Genomic DNA, 18087 nt, shown 5'->3' with positions numbered 1-18087 from the left:
TTCTTCTGTTTTTAATTAACACCTCTTTTGAGGGCCTACTTCTGTTTTTTATTGGTGGTGGTGGTGGTTTTGGGTTTTTTTGTTTGGTTGGTTTTTGAGACAGGGTTTCTCTGAGTAGCCCAGGCTGCCTTGGAGCTCACTCTGTAGACCAGGCTGGCCTCAAACTCAGAAATCCGCCCGCCTCTGCCTCCCTGTGCTGGGATCAAAGGTGTGCGCCACCATGGCCTGATGAGAGCCTAACTGTGCCAACTACCAGAGGTACAGTTCTAATTTTCCAATGTTCAGATTTCCTCTCTGCTTCTGCTTCTTTCATGTAGAGTACATAGAGCATTTCAAGTTGATATCAACTAGGTAATAAGGAAATTGTGACAATAAGAAACTATGTGTTAGGCAGATTTGATTTAGAAAATATGGTCATTTCCCCCATTTTTTTTTTACCTTCAAAATTGTATGATATTGTATTAATGATTGTGAAACCAGTGTTTTCTTTGACTTGCTCTTAGTTCTACATGCAATTCTTATCATGGTTCAAGCAACAACTCTCAATGTAGCTTTTAACTCTCACAACAAGTCACTGCTTACTATCATGATGTCTAATAATGTAAGTATGAGGCCACACTTGGCATTGGAAGTTTGGGAAGGGGACAGTAATGCTGGGCATGGAAGGGGTTCTTAGTTACCTGTTGCTCTAAGAAGCCTTTTGTGCAGAGACTTGATTTCTACAACTGTTAAAGTGTTAAAGTTTTATATATATATATATTTTTTTTTAATAAATATTTTTAAAGTGACAAAGATGGTATTTCTGTTGCTATTTCAGTTTGTTGAAATTAAAGGAAGTGTATTCAAGAAGTTTGAAAAGAATAATCTCTTTCAGATGTCAAATAGTGGTAAGTTGTTCAATTTTGATTGTAGCTCTAGTTAACATTCATTAAAAGTGACTCATTACCATAAGCAAATGTTGAGTAATAACATTTTAATTAAAAGTAATAGTGGTTACTGGTAGGCATTTTCTCTCCCTCAGTCACAAAGATATAGGGCAGATTAGAGCAGATTAAAGGTAGATAAAGTCAGGTTTACTAGGAGGCAGCTCTCAGGTGTGTTCACCTTTCTCAGAGATAGAGGTCAGTGAAGTCACACATCCTGGCTAAAGCAAGAAGGGTTATAGAGTTTAGGTGGGGAGTGATGATGTGTCAGCTAGGAGCTGGGATGGTGCCCATACATGGTCAAAAGCTGAGCCCCTGGGCAGCACTCTTGGGTGGATTGTCAGAAACAGGAGACGAGGAGTGATGACAAGCTGGAGTTTTTTCCAAGCAGATGGGGGATTTTCTCTGTTTAGGTGGGGTTGGAGGAAGGAGGGCAGACAGGGTTTCCCAGCTCGTGCAGACTGAGCAGGGGCTCCAGCCTAACAGTTATATCTGGAAGAAAAGTTAAATGAAAGACCTTTGATCCCTGTCTCCTCCCAGAATGTTAAATCAAAATAATCTATTGCCATAAGTGTAAGTGCTACATCTTAAATTTTTAAAAATATAGAAGAAAATATTCACAAGGTTTGTTTAGTGGAACATCTTTAGAGACTACTCAAATTACTAACCTTAAGAACAATATATAAATCGATTTTCAAAATTGTAAAAAATCCATGCTGATTAAAAATAAAATGAAAAGGTACTGGAAAGGGGGCTCAGATCGCACAGAGAAATGAAGTCTCGAAAACCAAACAAACAAAAACAAAATAAAACCACGACTACCACCATCGGACATTAAGAGCTCTGGGCTCCTTCAGAGGACCTGTGTCTGCAGCTCTAGTCCCAGGAGCTCTAACGTCCCTCCTGGTCTCCCTGGGTACTGAAGGGACTCATAACACAAATATGCTTACAGGCAAAACACTCATACACATAAAATAAAAAATGAAGAGAAAATACTTTTTAAAAAAGATTTATATATTTATTATTTGTTAATACACTTGTGGCTGTCTTCAGACACACCAGAAGAGGGCATCGTATCTCATTACAGATGGTTGTGAGCCACCATGTGCTTCCTGGGATTTGAACTCAGGACCTTAGGAAGAGCAGTCAGTGCTCTCAACTGCTGAGTCATCTCTCCAGCCCAAAAATAATTTTTTTAATGAACATGCAGATCACATATAAGTTATGAGAAAATAGTTGAAGGTATATATATCTGAGAAAGAACATTACCATTCCTGAATACATATTGAAAAATTGGCCAATTATGAAAGTGATATGACTTAGAGTAGCAGAATTGGATTTGAACATGAAAATGTATGAATGACCAATAAGTTCACACGCATCATTAAGGAGATTCAAAGGCAAGGCAATGGGACGTCACTGCATTACCTCCCAGAATGTGCTGTGAGGGGATGAACATTCCACCCCCTCTACAAAGCCTTGGGACAGCTTTCCTTGTGGCTCCATCATACACAGAAGCCCACTTGGCTGACTTCAGTGATGGGCTCCTTTTCCTTCTAACGATTGCATTAAGACCCAGATTTGCCGTATGCAGCCATTCTCAGTAGGATTGTTATGCATACATTTCCCTGTTAACTTTCTTTATGAAAATTAGAAAGGCAAGAGTGCACATACCGAGACAGATTTGTGAATAACTGTATGAAATTCCAGCTAAACATCAGAAAAACAATTCCGTGAATTAAGATCCGTCTCTAACTAAGTACAGAGAATATTTCCTCCCTTCGGTCTGACTTTGCTAGGAGTGATGCTAGGACATACTTTAAGTTACATCCCCTTGGAATCATGTGAAAGAATATACACACGTGTTGGGGAGCTAGTCAGAATATGCACTTGAAAGCCCTACATATGCTTTTCCAGGAAGTGTTTCTGTGTTCTGTACCTCAAAATCAGTTGTTTATGTACCTTGCACATGGTATTGTGTAAGGATTCGTGCTCGGGTTTCACTGATAGCGCAGCACTTGTGCCCACTGAAAGTACAGTTCAGATCCGCTACAAGTGAGAAGCTTGGCAGCTCTAAAGGGGAAGGAAGGTGCCAGAAAGGGGAAAGAAGGGGAACTCTTCTGACTGGAAGAGTTCAACAATTTAAGGCAGGTACAGACAGTAAAGGTAGCTTACCTAGAGGGGATTTGCAATGAAAAGAAAGTCCACTCCTGTTCTAGAGCAACAAGAACAGGAAGTGGAGAAGCAAAGTCGGTCCCACAGAGGATGGTGAGGTGAAATTGAGCTGCAGGGTGCTGACAGGTGTGCCACAGTCAGGTGGAGAGCAAGCTGTGCTGTGTGAGTGACAGCTCCCAGCCTTACACAGACACACACAGTGCACACTCACTGTCACACGTAATTTACTTCATGACTACATGGTATCTTAGACTCCTAAAAGAAAATAACAACTAAAAAAAATAAAATACATAAACTGTCTTTGACGTGACTTTAGTTTTCTATTTTCACAAATTCATTCCAATTAATCAACTAGTTAATAACTTAGAACAAACACCACTGTGAAACCTAATCCTGCATACATACACACACACACATTCTCTACATACCACCAAGGAAAGCTATGACAATGCCGGTATTCTCTTGGGTAAGAAATTACATGCTCCTTCCTTACCAGGTTAGATATTTCCTGGAAGTGCAGAAGAATTATTTTACCCAAAGTCTTATATTTTATTCTCTGATTTTATTTCCCTTCTTCTATAAAATTAAAACAGTTGTCATATTCCCAAAGACTGTTGGAGGCATTTAATGACCAAATTTGAACAACTTTAATTTTTTAAGTTTCCATACTAGAAATATGTTGGAAAATTAAGTAATGGCTTACACACATGTGTATGTGTGCATACACACACACATAGGCGTGTACACCACACACACACACACACACACACACACACACACACACACACACACGAGTCGGCAGTTAGCCCTATGTGTCTGCGCTCTCTGCCTACATGGTTATGGCTGCAGGAACCACATATCTGTATTGAATGTGGACAGACATTGTCTGCTCCCTACATAATGCAGTAAAATAGCTATACTCTTTGCTTTTAAGTTGTGTCAAGTCCTATGAGAGATCTAGAACTGATTGAGCGTATGACAGAAGGTGACAGGTGAGGTACAGATGATGCAGCATTTACATAAGAGACCTGAGCACTGTGAACTTTAGTGCCTAAAATGGAACCCCATGGGTTCCAAAAATCACTAATTTTTTACAGTTGTTTTAATAGAATTTCCCTACTTAGTACACTTTATCACTTAATGGTCAATCTTGCTCTTTTTGTTTTTTAGATATTAAGGAGCGATTCACAAATTACGTGCTTTTGTTAATAGTGTGCTTAAGAAACATGGAGCAGTTTTCTTGGAATCCAGGTAACTCTCTCTGGAATCAAATACGGTATCCTGGTTTACTCTTGAGACAACTCAGGGCTGAGCATTGGTAGCACAAGTCTTTGATCTCAGTTCTTAGAAGGCAAAGGCAGGTAGATCTCTGAGTTCAAGGCCAGCCTGGTCTGTAGAAGGATTTCTAAGAGAACCAGGGCTGTTATTCAGAAAAACCCTGTCTCCGACAAACAAACAAACAAACAAAGAAAACAAAACAAAAACAAAAACCAAACAACAGATCATCCTCTCACATGGAGTGAAGTCAGGGCTGGAATGACCAAATGTACCACGGACCAGTTTGTGATCGGAAATGGCTCTTCCAGGAGAACGGATGTATCGTCCCCTGCAGGCCGGGATGCTGGCATTTCTCATAAGACCCACAGCGCCTCTGCAGGTGTTGTGGTGAATAAGCATATTCCACCAAGCAAGCAGCTCAGGGCTTCTGTTGGAGCTGTGGCTGGTGCGGTTACTCTGGGTACCATTAGGCTAGAGCCCTGCTCTTCATCACACTGACCATTTTCAAATGGAGGTGGATTTAGAAATGGAGTGAATCTGGGCTGACAGAAGCTTGTCAGATTCCACGAGTGTTCACAGTTCCATGCTGCTGTGCCCCGTCCACGTGTGAGAAGAGCTAAGGAGTGTGCAGGACTGTAAGCTGCTGAGGTAGAAGGCGATCACAGTGCAGAGTGAGGTGGGAGGCGAGCGCTGCTCAGGTAGCTCCCTCTGCTCATTGACAAGCTAGATTTCTTGATGTACAGTTTTGATCTTAATGGAACAGGCAGTGTCTTATGCTCCTTGTGTTACCGCCAGCATGGAGGATGCTCTCAGTGTCTGAGGCCTCTTGCTAACAGTGGTTTGTGGCTTATTTTCAGGAACATCTGAAGAGTTGGAATCACTTATAAAGTGATACTGAGTTTGGAAACACATTTCCAGAAGTTACCTTTTTACAAAACCTGTAAGGTCAAATGGTAGATCTTATCAGTTGTGATCAGAATAGATCCAAAGGCCACTTGACTTGTGGCAAAGCTACTATTGCCACACACCTGACTTTGTGTTAGCTAGATGCTTTCAAAACAATTAGTTTAACACTTACACATATGTGTGCATGTGTCTGTGTGCTCATGCCTGTGCATGTGCATGCTCACACACTCAAGCAAAGGTTGAAGAACAACTTGTGACAGTTGCTTTACTCCTTTGACAATGACAGTTCTGGGACATGAACTCAAGTGGTCAGGCTTTGGCAGCAAGTGCCTTTTACCCATTGAGCCATTTCTCTGACTGGATGCTGTTGGTGCATAGTTGCCAAGATCAGCTAACAAGTTTCCACAAAAGACAGAGTGGGCATGTATCACACTGTGTCCCAGATGGGATCAGTCCCACAGGAATGGAATTGTTATGCCAAAGGAAGCCCTGCGCCTCCTGAGGACTGGATTTGTGAACTCCTGTAATCGTACCTTAAGTCTCCTTCATCACTACTGTGCAGTGACAGAACACCATGCTTGGATGCTTTCACTGTTTTGAACATCATGCTTTCCCATTGTGCCCTGGTTAACTAACACCAAAAAGACTATTTTGTATGGAAAGTACACTGTTGCATACCAATATCTCCATTAAATCTTAGAGTAATGAGATGTAGACATTTCTATAGTCTTAGTTTGTAGATGAGGAAACTAGAATTTAGATCTTAGAAAATTTGTGTAAGAACCCTGCAGGAGGTGGCTGCACTTGGTTTTAAGAGTTCGGGGAGTCTCAAAGCTTCAGCGAGTTGCCAGACTCAGAAATGCTGCCCTGTGTTGTCCATGTAGGCAGCCCTGCCCTTCAGTTGTCCATGCTGAGGTGTTGTAAGCTATGTCTGTGTGGCTGTGAGATAAATGAACCTTAGGTTCTTTTCCGTCATAGTGGCCAGGGAGGGAAGAGCATCAGCCTAGCAGCTGTGTGTTTACTGTCACAGTGAGGCAGTCATGGCTTTTCTAAAGAACTTCTTACCCATGTCACCTCTCTGGTGTCTAGACTTGTCAGAGGCAGGGTTCTGCTAGGCACTGGCCTGCAATTGAAGTGATACTAGGACAGTCCTGAATAAATAATATCCTGAACTTGGTGAAGTGTGACTCCAGCAGTGAAGGTTGCAATTGATAGAGTGCTACTTATCCACTCTGAGTTGACAATGCTGGAGTGTGCCCTTTTGGAGGTCCCAGGCTGCTGGGAGCTTGACATGCAGGGTCTGCTTAGTAAAGAATTCTAACTGTGTTTCTTCCATGCTTATAGATCATCTCTGGGTGTTGTTTCCTGACGTCTGTATGGTGATTGCATCCGAAATTGCTGTGGATATTGTAAAGCATGCCTTTATCACCAAATTCAATGACATCACTGCAGATGTAGGTATTTCTAGTAATTCCTGTTCAATGTTTCATTCATTTCTTATATCATAAAGGGGTAGCCCTTGGTTTATTATTTTATGAAAATGAGTTATTAAAATCATACTGAGTCTATTTTTAAAATAGAACCATCAAAACCTTGACAAGTTTGTAAGTTGGCAAACTTTCAAAGTTTAAAAGTTGGCTTTTTTTATTTTTGGTATTTAGAGACAGGGTTTCTCTGTATAAACCCTGGGTGTCCTGGAACTCACTCTGTAAACCAGGCTGACCAGATCTGCCTGCCTCTGCCCACAACGTGCTGGGATTATACATACAGATGTCTAAATTCCAGGAGATGAGCTGTACATTTTACTTGAAGAAGCTATGAGGGATTTGTTTTATGGTGTACCATTTTCTGTAGTATCTTTAGAACTAGGTCTGAGGCAGTGAATCACATGCAGATACAGTGAAGGTGGGGTGGCCTGTACAGCCTCCCCCTCAGTTCCGGAATGGAGAACTAGCCATCAGCTTTCTAGATAGTTCCTTATTGTTTAGCTCATAGATTTAAAATTGAGTGTGGTGTCAGTTGGAGAGTTGTGTTTCTGCTTTGCTGAATGCTTGAAGCATCTCGTCTGTCCCTTCAGGACAGCCTGAGTGGAGAGTGAGCGAGCGAGCTAACCCTTTTCTCTCTTGGCTTCCTTCCTGCAGGAACCTTCTCTTCATAGGGTCTTTTTCTCAGTAACTGAAACTAAAATTAAAGGCTTGGTTTGGGTAGTTCATGGCATTTTTAGTAAGATGCAGTTGTCAAAGCGCCCTAGGGGCTGCTACAAGGGCTCTAATGAGGCCCAGCCCTAGTTTCTGATTCTCACTGTCAGCATCCTTCTTGGGTAAGGTTTTATTGTTGTGGTTAAATACACAGTCATAATACTTAGTTGTGCAGTCAAAATTTCAGAATTCATTTTCCCGTATACAGCACTGCTTAAAACAGCCCCATTTCCTTAAATTCTAAACTCTGGGACTGAGAATCATTGGCTGTTACTTGTCTTTAAAGTAAACCTTTTATAAGCCCATGAATGTAGCAGCTCAGGGGAGCTTAGACTTCCTCAGGCTGTGGGTGTCTGGTTGCTAATTAATTAGCATTAGTGTAATTAGGAAGCTTTTTCTCTACAAAGTCTAAGCCTTCCCACTGCATGTATTTGCTCTGGTCTACATCATCCTTTTTTCTTATTTGCCTTCAGGTCTACAGTGAATATAGAGCCAGCCTTGCTTTTGACCTTGTTAGCAGCCGACAGAAAAATGTAAGCATTCCATTAAAGGTGTTGTCTGAAATTAACTCACCAGTGGATAAATGTGCTACAGATAAAACTAAAGACTTGACCCTGCCTTCTTCTAGACCTTAAATGCTTAAATAGAATGTGTTTCTGCAGCATCGTAGAGCTTTTTACTTGAAACTCATGTCGCCATCTGCATCCTTCTGTTCAGTCACATGGCAGGTTCTGGGTTCTCTTCGGATCCTAAGGCACCTGTTGAGAGCGTTTGCTGACAGTGAGTAGTGCTTTCTAGATGCTGAGTAACCAGTGAGCCCTTTCTCCTTTGCATGCAGGCATACACAGACTACAGTGACTCGGTGGCACGGAGGATGGGGTTTATTCCTCTCCCGCTAGCTGTCTTAGTAAGTCCATGCTTCTCTCTTCTTGTCAGGACATGGCCATCCTAAAACACCAGGAACTTTGTTTCAGCTTAATTTAAGAATTGATAAGTAACCAGAAAGAAAAGTTTGTCTTAAGTTCTAAATGCATCCTTTCAGTTTTGAGCTTCGCAGAGGGAAAGTGCCATCATGGGACTGCTTGTCCAGGTAGCTTTCCTAACATGGAGGCTGCTCTCTTGCCTATTCACTGGGCAAACAATTGTCTTCTCTAATGGGTAATCCCAGAGGTGGCCATTGTGTTGTGGTGCCTGGAGCATGGAGGTGGCCAAATAACTGATGCTGTTTCTAGAGGGTACTTCAAGACTGATGTGCTAGATGCCATGAGTCCTGTGCTGAGGAAGTCAATGCAGAGGGCACAGTGAGTGGTGAGCCAAACCGAGCATTGCAGTGTGCTTAAGGAGGGTCTGACTGCCCCTCTACACTACAGGATTCAGCCCCAAAACAAGTAGAGCTGTTTTTATCAGAAGGCCTGAAAGCAAGTGTGTACAGGTCAGCTAATATATGTACAAGAAAGCTAGAAGTCACAGCAAGTATGTTTAGATTGGTTTGCCCAACAGTTTTAGATGGTGAATGGTGATAGGCTTAATGTAAAATTTCAGCAGCTTAACAAATAGTATACCCTAAACATTGTTATGGTTTTAGTCACTTATTATATAGCAATACAGATTTCTTTTCTTTAGGAAAAGGCTACCTAAAATTTTGAAGAAACTTAGATTTTAAAGGTTATCTAGTAAAAGTTAAACTGAAAAAAATAGAATGTCAAGTTTTTCTACTTGTTTTTCCTGGTATTAGAAAAATGATGAAGGTAAATCCAGACTGTTCAACTAACTTTTAATAGAAGGGTGAGTTAGATGGTAGTGGCTATTGTGCAAGAGTAGCTTTCTGTGCTAGAGGCTGTGCTACAGCTGAGGGCTTTCTGGTACTTTTCTCACAGTGAGATTGGACTAAGCATATGACAGTCCATTCCCATATCTCACTTCTGTTGTTGTTCTTATTTGTAGCATTCAATTATATTCAAGGAACCACAGTAGAATTTTGACACTACTAGATGAGGCAGCCAGTTACCTCTGCTTCATTTCCGTGTAGCCACTCATGTAGCTGTCATGTGTAAATTGTTCTCTCAGCTGCTCCCACCAGACTCATTCAACAGGCTTCCAGGGATAACACTACTCGGCCTATATTTCTGTTACATAAGAAATGGAGTGCCAGCCATAGGTAACCAAAAAGACAGAAGTTCATGGCTTTCAAGTAATTAACTGTGTGCTTAGTTTCTTAAAGAGTGTAAGTCTTTCAAGGTTCCCTTTGCTCTATGCTCCCTACAAGTTATTGGGGCCTCTTAAAGAATTCGAACAGTGGACAGGAAAAACCAGGAACGAGAAAACCTGCTCAAACTGGTTTTATCTCTAGCAAGACCTGGATGAGCGCCTTCAGAGCTTACAGAATGAGTTTCTACTTTACAAATGGCAGCTGCTGTGTGCCTCTGTGAGATGTAAGTAGAAGTGCCGTCAATGAGATAGGCTGCTGGGGCTTCCCGGAGTGGGCAGGCAACAGCAGGCCTTGCCTGAGCAAACCCAGTCCACCACAGATGACTGAAGAAGTGTTTTGTGTTAGGAAGTCTAGAGCCAGCCTCTTGGACCTAGATGCAGGTATGCTCTAAAATGTTAAACTAAGAGAGAGACAGTTTTAAATATCAGCTAATAACTCTATGGCTCTGTTGTGTCTCTGTGTTTGTGTGTTGTGTGTTGTGTGTTGTGCTTTGTTCCTGGCTAGCTCATCAGAGTTGTAACAAGCTCAATTAAAGTGCAAGGAATCCTGTCCTACGCCTGTGTCATACTCTTCTATTTTGGGTAAGATCAACTATTCTTGATTATGTTTTGACTTTACTGTAAAGTATGTATTGACTGCAAGATGTAATAGAAGCTAATTGCATCCAATGGTAGTTTTCCTATTCTGTGTACTTGAGTTTGAATCTTTAATCAAAAGTTTATAGTAAGGTCTTTTTGCTCAAGATTTATAGTTCATCCATACTTGATTCTTTTTAGGAAAAGTCTTTCATTAGAGTCAAGTTTCCATATTTAACAACACCTTTGGTTTTCCTTTGTACTTGCCATGCTAATAGTCAGTACACCGGGCTTGGTTCACATTAACCTAACTGATACAAAAATGTAGTTTTTGTGGCTATAGCCAACTGAAACTTTTGAAAATTTGGTCCCAACTAGCTTACATACCTGTCTGGTTGTGAAATACAAGCAGTAAGTAAGCAGTTTAAGTAATTTATGATAATCATAAATGATAACAAGAAAATGATGTCAAATGTTACTTTGCCACTTTTTGATTTTTCAAAAAGTGAAATAAAGTAAGGAGCCTACCTGAGTTTTGATGTCTTTGCCCAAAGGGGAATTGGGAACCCATGACTGATCTGGTTTATACATGCTGGGATACATGGGCATGGGTTTGAGGAGTGCTGGTCTGTGGGAGAGGACAGCCCTGAGCACCACCAGAGGAAAAGGCTGTGGCGCGCTAACTTCCTGTAGAACCTGGTTTCCAAAGCCATCTGTGGTTCCAGTTTCACATTTGAGTGTTATGTGTATCTTCCTGGAACCCACACTGCTGGGCACGTGGCAGGCACCCAAGACTCCTCTGTACAAGCAGCTGAGACACAGTCACTCCTGTGGGCTGCACTTGATATCCCTTGTGTATTGCAAGTCATGAGTGTTTCACAGTGCCTGTCTCAGCCCTCCTCCAGAGCTGTGTTTGTTCAGGTGACTGATTGAGTGCTGAGATTGCAGGTGTTTGCACTACCATACCTGGTGTGTGCTGTGTTGAGCATTGTCTTGGGACTCTCTGCATGCTAAGCACATATTCTGCTAACTGAACTACGTCTCCAGTGCACACCTTTTGTTGTTTTTGAGACAGGATCTCGAATAGCTCAGACTGGCTTTGAGCTCACTGTATACCAAAGGCTGGTTTTGAACTCCTGATTCTCCTTCCTCTGCCTCCTGAGTGCTGGGATTACTGGCAGCATGCCACCATACACAGCTCTCTTAAATTTGACATTAAGTTTTTTATATTAAATTATACAATATTAGAAATTTTACTGTATGCTTTCTTTTCCAGGTAGGAGTTAAAACTTCCATCTCAGAAAATTGACTTTTATTTTTATGTTCTGGACTCTTCCAGTCTTTTTGAGTATTTTCCCTGAGCTGTTTCTTCCTTTGACTGGAGTCACACTGGCCTTTTGTTCTTTCTCCTTTTCTTTTACTAATATGCCAAAGATGTTCCAACTGCACACTGAAGACAATGTTAAAATTTTAAACTATGTGTTGTTTTTGAGGGTCAATATTTAGGGAAATTTCTTTGTACTTAGACTGCATAACAATAGATATTAAAATATTTCTTAACAACAAAATAAACCATGATGCTCCTTCCGTAGTGCAGGCTCCCACACCCTGCCTGTTGATGTTCTTAGCATAGTTTCCTTTTTTCTACTTGCTCTGGTCTTTGTTTAACTTTGTTCTCATAGTTTGAACATAAGTCAGGAAAGTAATGCTTTCATATGGCATACATGAAAGAAAACCTTTCTGCATAGTTCTCCGGAGAGGATGTGTGCCTGTCAGCTGTAGGGGGAAAGACGAGCCCACCACTGCCCTTCCCCATCTATTCAGCAGCCTTGGCTGCCAGGTTCCAGACTGCTGTAGGGATTGACCAGAAAGAAGACAGACAAGTTTTGTCCCTTGGTATCTCTGAAGTTGTAGCATGCAAATAGACAGGAGATATATTCTCTAGAGACTTTTGGTAGTGAGCAGTGTGAAGAAAAATGTGGAGGTGTCAGGAGATGAAGAGTGACAGATGGTGGCTTTTGAGCACAGCAGAAAGCAAGCAGAGTTGAGTACAGAGTGTAAGCCTAGACAGTGGGCTGTGTGAAGGCCCCTGGCAGGGGAGGTAGCTCCAGAGTCTCACAAGAAGGCTTTTTGTAAGAGCCACTCAGCTCCCGTGTGAAGGACAGTCTGGAGTGTGACAAGAGGATCAGTGAGTCAGGAAGCAGTGGGCACCGCCAGGGAAAGGTGACCAAGGCTGGAATGGCAGTGCTCGAAGTAGGAGGACAGGACGTGTCAGGTGGATGCACACTGCCTGTGCACGAAGTATAAAGGAGCAACTTCAGATACGGCTGCAGAACCTGGGCTCAAGCAGGGAAGGCAATAGAGTTGTCACTTACTGTGACAGAAGCAACATTTTAGGGGTGGGGAGAGAAGGTCCTGGGGTAGGGATGACTGGAATTGGGGATTGGTTTGGTAAGTTTGGAAACCCCGGAAACAGGGGAGGAAGAAGGGTATAGTTTGGGGAGACCTGGAACTGACAGCAGATTTGCACCCGTGTTCCATGGAGCCATCTGTGCTGTGCTCTGAGCCCCTAGTGAAAGGCCTGAGGACCAGGCAAGAATCCTCGTGTGTCTCCTGCATTGACTCACAAGTTGAGCCACTGATGATGCTCACTGGCTTGTAATTCCATGTTCCTGACAGTCTCATCTCAGGCACCAAATACAACCTCTATTCCCTCATGTTACGGCTGTCCGTCAGGGCCCATGGTGTGTGAGAAGATGGGACTGGGATGCTGTGCTCTCTAAATTGTCTCGCCATAATTATAGCAGATGCTTTACAGTATTAGTTTTTGGCCTAGAATTTCCATGACTGTAATTATAGGTATTAGCAGTTTATTTTAACAAAGTACAAGATTAAGCTAACTTTTCTTAATTACAAACTTTTTAATAGAAGCAAAATGTTAGAAATAATCCAGATGTCCAGAAATGGGAGCTCTTACAAGTAAGTTTTTGTTATATAGCCCATACCACAAAGCATTCGTAAGATAACTTAGGAACAGTAATGGACAAGAAAAAATATTTGTAAAACTATGTATTATGTATGGTGTGTGTGTATGTATGTATGTGTGTGTGTGTGTGTGTGTGTGTGTGTGTGTGTGTGTGTGTGTGTATGTGTATGTGTGTGTATGTATGTATGTATTATATAACTATCAGCTGTGAAGAATTTTTCCCAGAACCACAAAGAACTCTACTTACACACTGAGGCCATACCCCTCCTCTAATTCCCACTTTACCTCCACTACAGCCTTGTAAATCGACCCCATTTCTGTACAGGGGGAAGGTACAAATGACGTGCTCAGAGCAAATGACTAATAATATATGGGTGCCACACAGGGAACTGTCTCTTATTTTTTGTCCATCTGAATCTACCTATTTTATAGAACAGAATATATGTTGGATTATCTATATTAGGAAAAGCTGCTGGCTGATAGGATTTGTTATGAAGTAGAGTGTATCAGAAGTCTTCCTTTATGCTAAAGAGCCTCAGGAAACTCAAGCTTTGTACAAGGAGCTCATGTTGCACAGCCCGGGGCCTCTGACTCCTGGGCCCCCCTCAACCTGACCCACATTCTCAGAAGCCAGGCTAAGACCTTGGCCCACATCTTGACTTAGATCACTTCCTCCAACTTTGCTTCTTTTCTTAGGTTGATCTCCTTGAAAATACTTAATAGCATTGTGCTGTTGGGAAAGTCCTGTCAATACGTGAAGGAAGCCAAAATGGAAGAGAAGCTATTTAATCCTCCTCCAGCCAGCACACCCGGAAAACCCTCCAGCAAATCCCAGAGCAAGGGCAAGCCCTCTCAAGGTACGTGGGCTTCAGGGTTCATCGTCTGAATTCTTCCTGGTAAATCACTGCTCAGCCAAGGTCAGTGGTGCTTAGTGATGGTTTCCTTCTACTTCACTCTGGGTCCTTTACGTTCTAGGACAGATACACCTGACCCAGCACTGTTATTCCATTTGCTAATGCACTGTCCTGTAGGACCTATTACATGTCGGGACCATGGGATATAATGGGGGGAGAAAAGGGCCTTGTCCCTGCTCTGGTAAACCTGATGTGATCTGTTGGGGAGAGGGGAAGAATAGTAAGTGGAGCATGTGTCCGGCTGCAGTAAGTGAAGTCAGGAGAGAGAAGATGGACTGGGCAGAGGCTTTAGGTGTTTGGAAGGATAGCAGCCAGGTGGTACTGTGGTAGGATAGGACTGACTTCGTCTGAGGCCTAGAACTCTACCTCCCCGTACCCCAGGGCCCGGTCACTCTTGCAAGGCTCTTGGCTTAGAATTGAAAGGGAGAGGAGGCCAGTGCATCTGGACAGCACCCAGCTGTGCTGGAGAGTGAAAATCTTGTTCTGAACAGGGCAAAGGAACCTGGTCCAAGGTCTAAGCCAAGCTGGTGCTCCTGTGTGTTTTCTCAGAAGCTAAAGTAGAAGCTCAGATGGTACTTCGCTGTATAACATGAAGATGCTGTTAGTGATGCAAAGATTGCAAGTGTGTCAGCACATGTTCTCTTACATTAAGAAATTAGTAAATGTCTATCTTACTTTCAAGTTGGCCTAGTCTACTAGAGGATAGCCACCAGATCATGGATCATGTCATGTCATGTCATGTCATGTGAAGTATATTTAAAATGAGTGCCTGAAGGATGCCCTAGAGGTCTAGAGACTACAAGCTAGAGATGATTCCGGAGGGTGTTGAAGTCAGGCCCTGAGGGGTGCCAGTCACACTGAAGACAGTGTTAGCTCTTCACTTTCTCAGAGTCACAGAAGACCACTAGGTCTCAGCAAGAGTGGACATGGCAATTTATCTACAACTCACTGTGGTTTAAAGTTTCCTTAAGGATCAAATTGTGGGGAGAGGATACTGAATGAGGTTGACAATGTTGGCTCCATGGTTGAACACTTAACCTAGCAAGCAGAAAGTACTAGATTTAGTCCCCAGCACTGGGAAGGGAAGGGGAAGAGAGTGGATTTATAATTCAGAGGTCAGTGGGTCCTAATATGCTCTGGTGCCTCCACTGCCAGCCTCCTAGATTCCTGGGCAGGGGTGAACGGGTCAGGGTGCCTTCTAGTTGGACTTCCTGCTGATGATGCTACTAGTCTGAGTCTAGCCAAAATGTATAGACAAGAAGTCAACACGGTAAGTCTGCCTAGCTCTTCCCAGAGGTCAGGGTAAAGAGCCAGTGCTATTTTCTACTCAGGCAGTAGTCCTGAGAGATTGTGGTCACGTGGGAGGGGACTGCAAAATCAGAGGCAGGCTCTTTCCAGAATCAGGTGGTAGTGTTACCTATGGGATGGGTAATATTTTTGGATAAACAGTGTGTGACTAGCTTCTAAATTTATTGTAAATGACAGCTTATACAGTATGCTTTTAATTTTCATATGGTGTATCTAAGAGGAAAGATGACAGATACTTTCCAGTACTCTGAAGACATAAGTAGTTTGATGAGTTTTTGCTGTGACTGAAGAGAAATTATCTCCTTTTCCACAGGCCTTTCCACAGAAGAAAACCTGTCTGCCTCCGTCACCAGCCAGCCTGGTCATCAGAAAGAAAACGTCATACCTTTACTCGTGACTAGCAATTCTGATCAGTTCCTGACAACCCCAGATGGTGATGAGAAGGACATAACACAGGAAAATTCTGAGTTAAAGCACAGATCCTCAAAGAAAGACTTGTTAGAAATAGACAGGTTCACAATTTGCGGGAACCGGATTGACTGAGTTTGTGACTAATGAGATGAAGATGTCAGGCCCCGGGCCACAAATTCTGGGTGCCAGGACACTTGCTAAAAATGGCACTTAAATATTTATTTAAAAACTTAAATTATTAATGGCAAGCAAATCTTAGTATCTTTCTTCCAGTAATGTGGCCTTGCAGAAGGGCAGATCACGGAGCAGCGGTGGCCTCTGGCCCTGACTCTGGATGCTGACACTTGAACACTTCCTCCTGCGTGGCCAACAGCAGTGCTGCTTCCAGCACCTGGCCAAGCACTGCAGAAGCTCCTTTCCTTCGTCAGCCTGGGCTTCCAGATCGTCGGGTTCTCCTCAAGGCCTCTTCAGGATAAGGACACACCTGGGAAACTGTGACGCTTCTACCATGAGTTCCCTTTCCAGCCTCAGACTGTCTCCACACACTCTTTCCAGACTTGACTCCATCTGCCAAAGCATTGACAAGTTGCTACATCTAAGTCCAGATGACGTTCTTACCACCAGAGTCATCCTTGGCAATACATCTGAGCTAGTCAGAACAGAAGGCCACTTAACTACAACGTGGTGAATAGCAGCGTCCTATGAGAAACAGTGAGCTCTTGGCCCAGTCATTTACTTTATAAAGGTCATGTGTCACTGAGAAATGCTTCCTGCTGCCTCGGTTACTCAGGGCAGAGTGTGAGCTGTGTGACACGGGCCCAGTGACAATAAAAGGCACAGAGCAATGTCAACAGAGTAAAAGGCACAAGTGCAGTGTGACCTGGCTTTGCTTTAAGGCTAATTGCTTCATTGGTTATTCCAAGTTAAAGGATTTGGTGTTGAATTGGCGAATAGCCATTGCATAGCTGTTGCTAGTGCCAGGCTCGTTTGTTGGGTTTTGTTTTGGTTTGAGTAACAGTTTTAAAGTATTCCCAGCAGATTGAGCAGTGTCACCTTGCTGGGCTTGTAAAATGCATTTGTCTGCCTGTGGGTCTGTTCTGTGTGGGGAGGAAACCCTCACATGACCGACCGACCGTAAGTAGAGTGTTTGGGACACTGTAACTAGCAACCAAAAGGTGCTCTGGGGTTTTCATCTGAGATAAAGATGTTATTCCTGCTTCATTACTACCTATTAGCATCCCAGGACAAATTCTCGACACCCTACTTTATCTTAAGAGTCTGTTCTGCACTTCTCTTAGACAGAAAGTTGACCATTTCTGATCTGAACTGTCTAAAAGATGGTACTCTTAACTTCATTTCCTATGCTGTCTTCTGAAACTCAGCTCTCATGCAAATATTTGGGCACAGATGGCAAATTTTAAATGGTTTGCTGTATCCTGGATAAGTATAAAACTAGTTTGGATGCTTTGGCTTATGCATTTGAGATTCAGGAGGGTTTCTAATGTTTTGCACTAACAGAATCTAAAGATAGCTGTTGGAGATACTATATATTTATGCCTTGTAAAGCCAGGAAGCAATTTTAAGTTTAAAATGAACATTTTTATTCTTTTGTGTATGTTTTAGTGGGGCCCCACTTTTAAACTATTCTTTTTACCGAAAGAGAGTGTCCATGGAAACCAGGAGCCGTGTGGAAAAAGCTTTGCCAAACGCAGCCCTGGTCAGAACAAGAGCACGACCTAGGTGTATCTTTCTGTTCCGCTTGAGTTTTCTGTTTCCGCGCTGTTCTCTGAAGATTGCATTTCCTTTGCAGATGCTCTTGGGAGTGTGGATGATACTCACTTCTGTCATAATGGCATTCAGTACTAATTTTATAAGTGCATCTTGTGTGAAACTCAATAAATTCAATTTTATAATCTTTTTTAAAAAGGTCACTGAATTTCTTGTGGCAACGATTACTATTATATTTGTTGGAATGGATATCTCATTGAGAGATTTCTTATTTAAGCAGAACTTATTTCTAGTTTACAAATAATAGGGTTGTGTTAAGTATGTTTAGTTACTCTTGCCCTAAATGATAAAAAAAAAATTGCTCTTTTGTCTTTGAAAGAATAGCCTGCATGTTGGTCATAGACCATTTAGTATCTCTTATCACATGACAACATTTGCATTCTATGGTGCATCTTGATGTCACAGTGTCTTCTTGT

At 42.4% G+C, this 18087-nt stretch overlaps 1 protein-coding gene across 4 annotated transcripts in view; it reads left to right on the top strand.

Annotated features, from left to right (window-relative positions):
• Tapt1 (transmembrane anterior posterior transformation 1) overlaps positions 1–17814 on the top strand; it is a 56010-nt gene extending 38196 nt beyond the window's left edge. For 3 of the 4 annotated variants that reach the window (XM_006503939.4, XM_006503940.3, XM_030254388.1), the window contains 9 exons: positions 504–601; positions 818–887; positions 4269–4349; positions 6627–6736; positions 7954–8013; positions 8319–8387; positions 10194–10270; positions 13947–14107; positions 15786–17814. In XM_006503939.4, the coding sequence (XP_006504002.1) occupies positions 504–601; positions 818–887; positions 4269–4349; positions 6627–6736; positions 7954–8013; positions 8319–8387; positions 10194–10270; positions 13947–14107; positions 15786–16015 (956 nt within the window). In that variant the 3' untranslated portion in view covers positions 16016–17814. The remainder of the gene's footprint in view (positions 1–503; positions 602–817; positions 888–4268; positions 4350–6626; positions 6737–7953; positions 8014–8318; positions 8388–10193; positions 10271–13946; positions 14108–15785) is intronic. The other variant, NM_173764.3, reaches the window with a different exon arrangement.
• The last annotated feature ends 273 nt before the right edge of the window (positions 17815–18087 follow it).

This window comes from Mus musculus, chromosome 5 (genome assembly GCF_000001635.26).
Source record: "Mus musculus strain C57BL/6J chromosome 5, GRCm38.p6 C57BL/6J".
In the NCBI taxonomy this organism is placed as follows: Eukaryota; Metazoa; Chordata; class Mammalia; order Rodentia; family Muridae; genus Mus; species Mus musculus.
The sequence above is the reverse complement of the archived record's forward strand: the minus strand, read 5'-3'. Positions and strand labels throughout refer to the sequence as shown.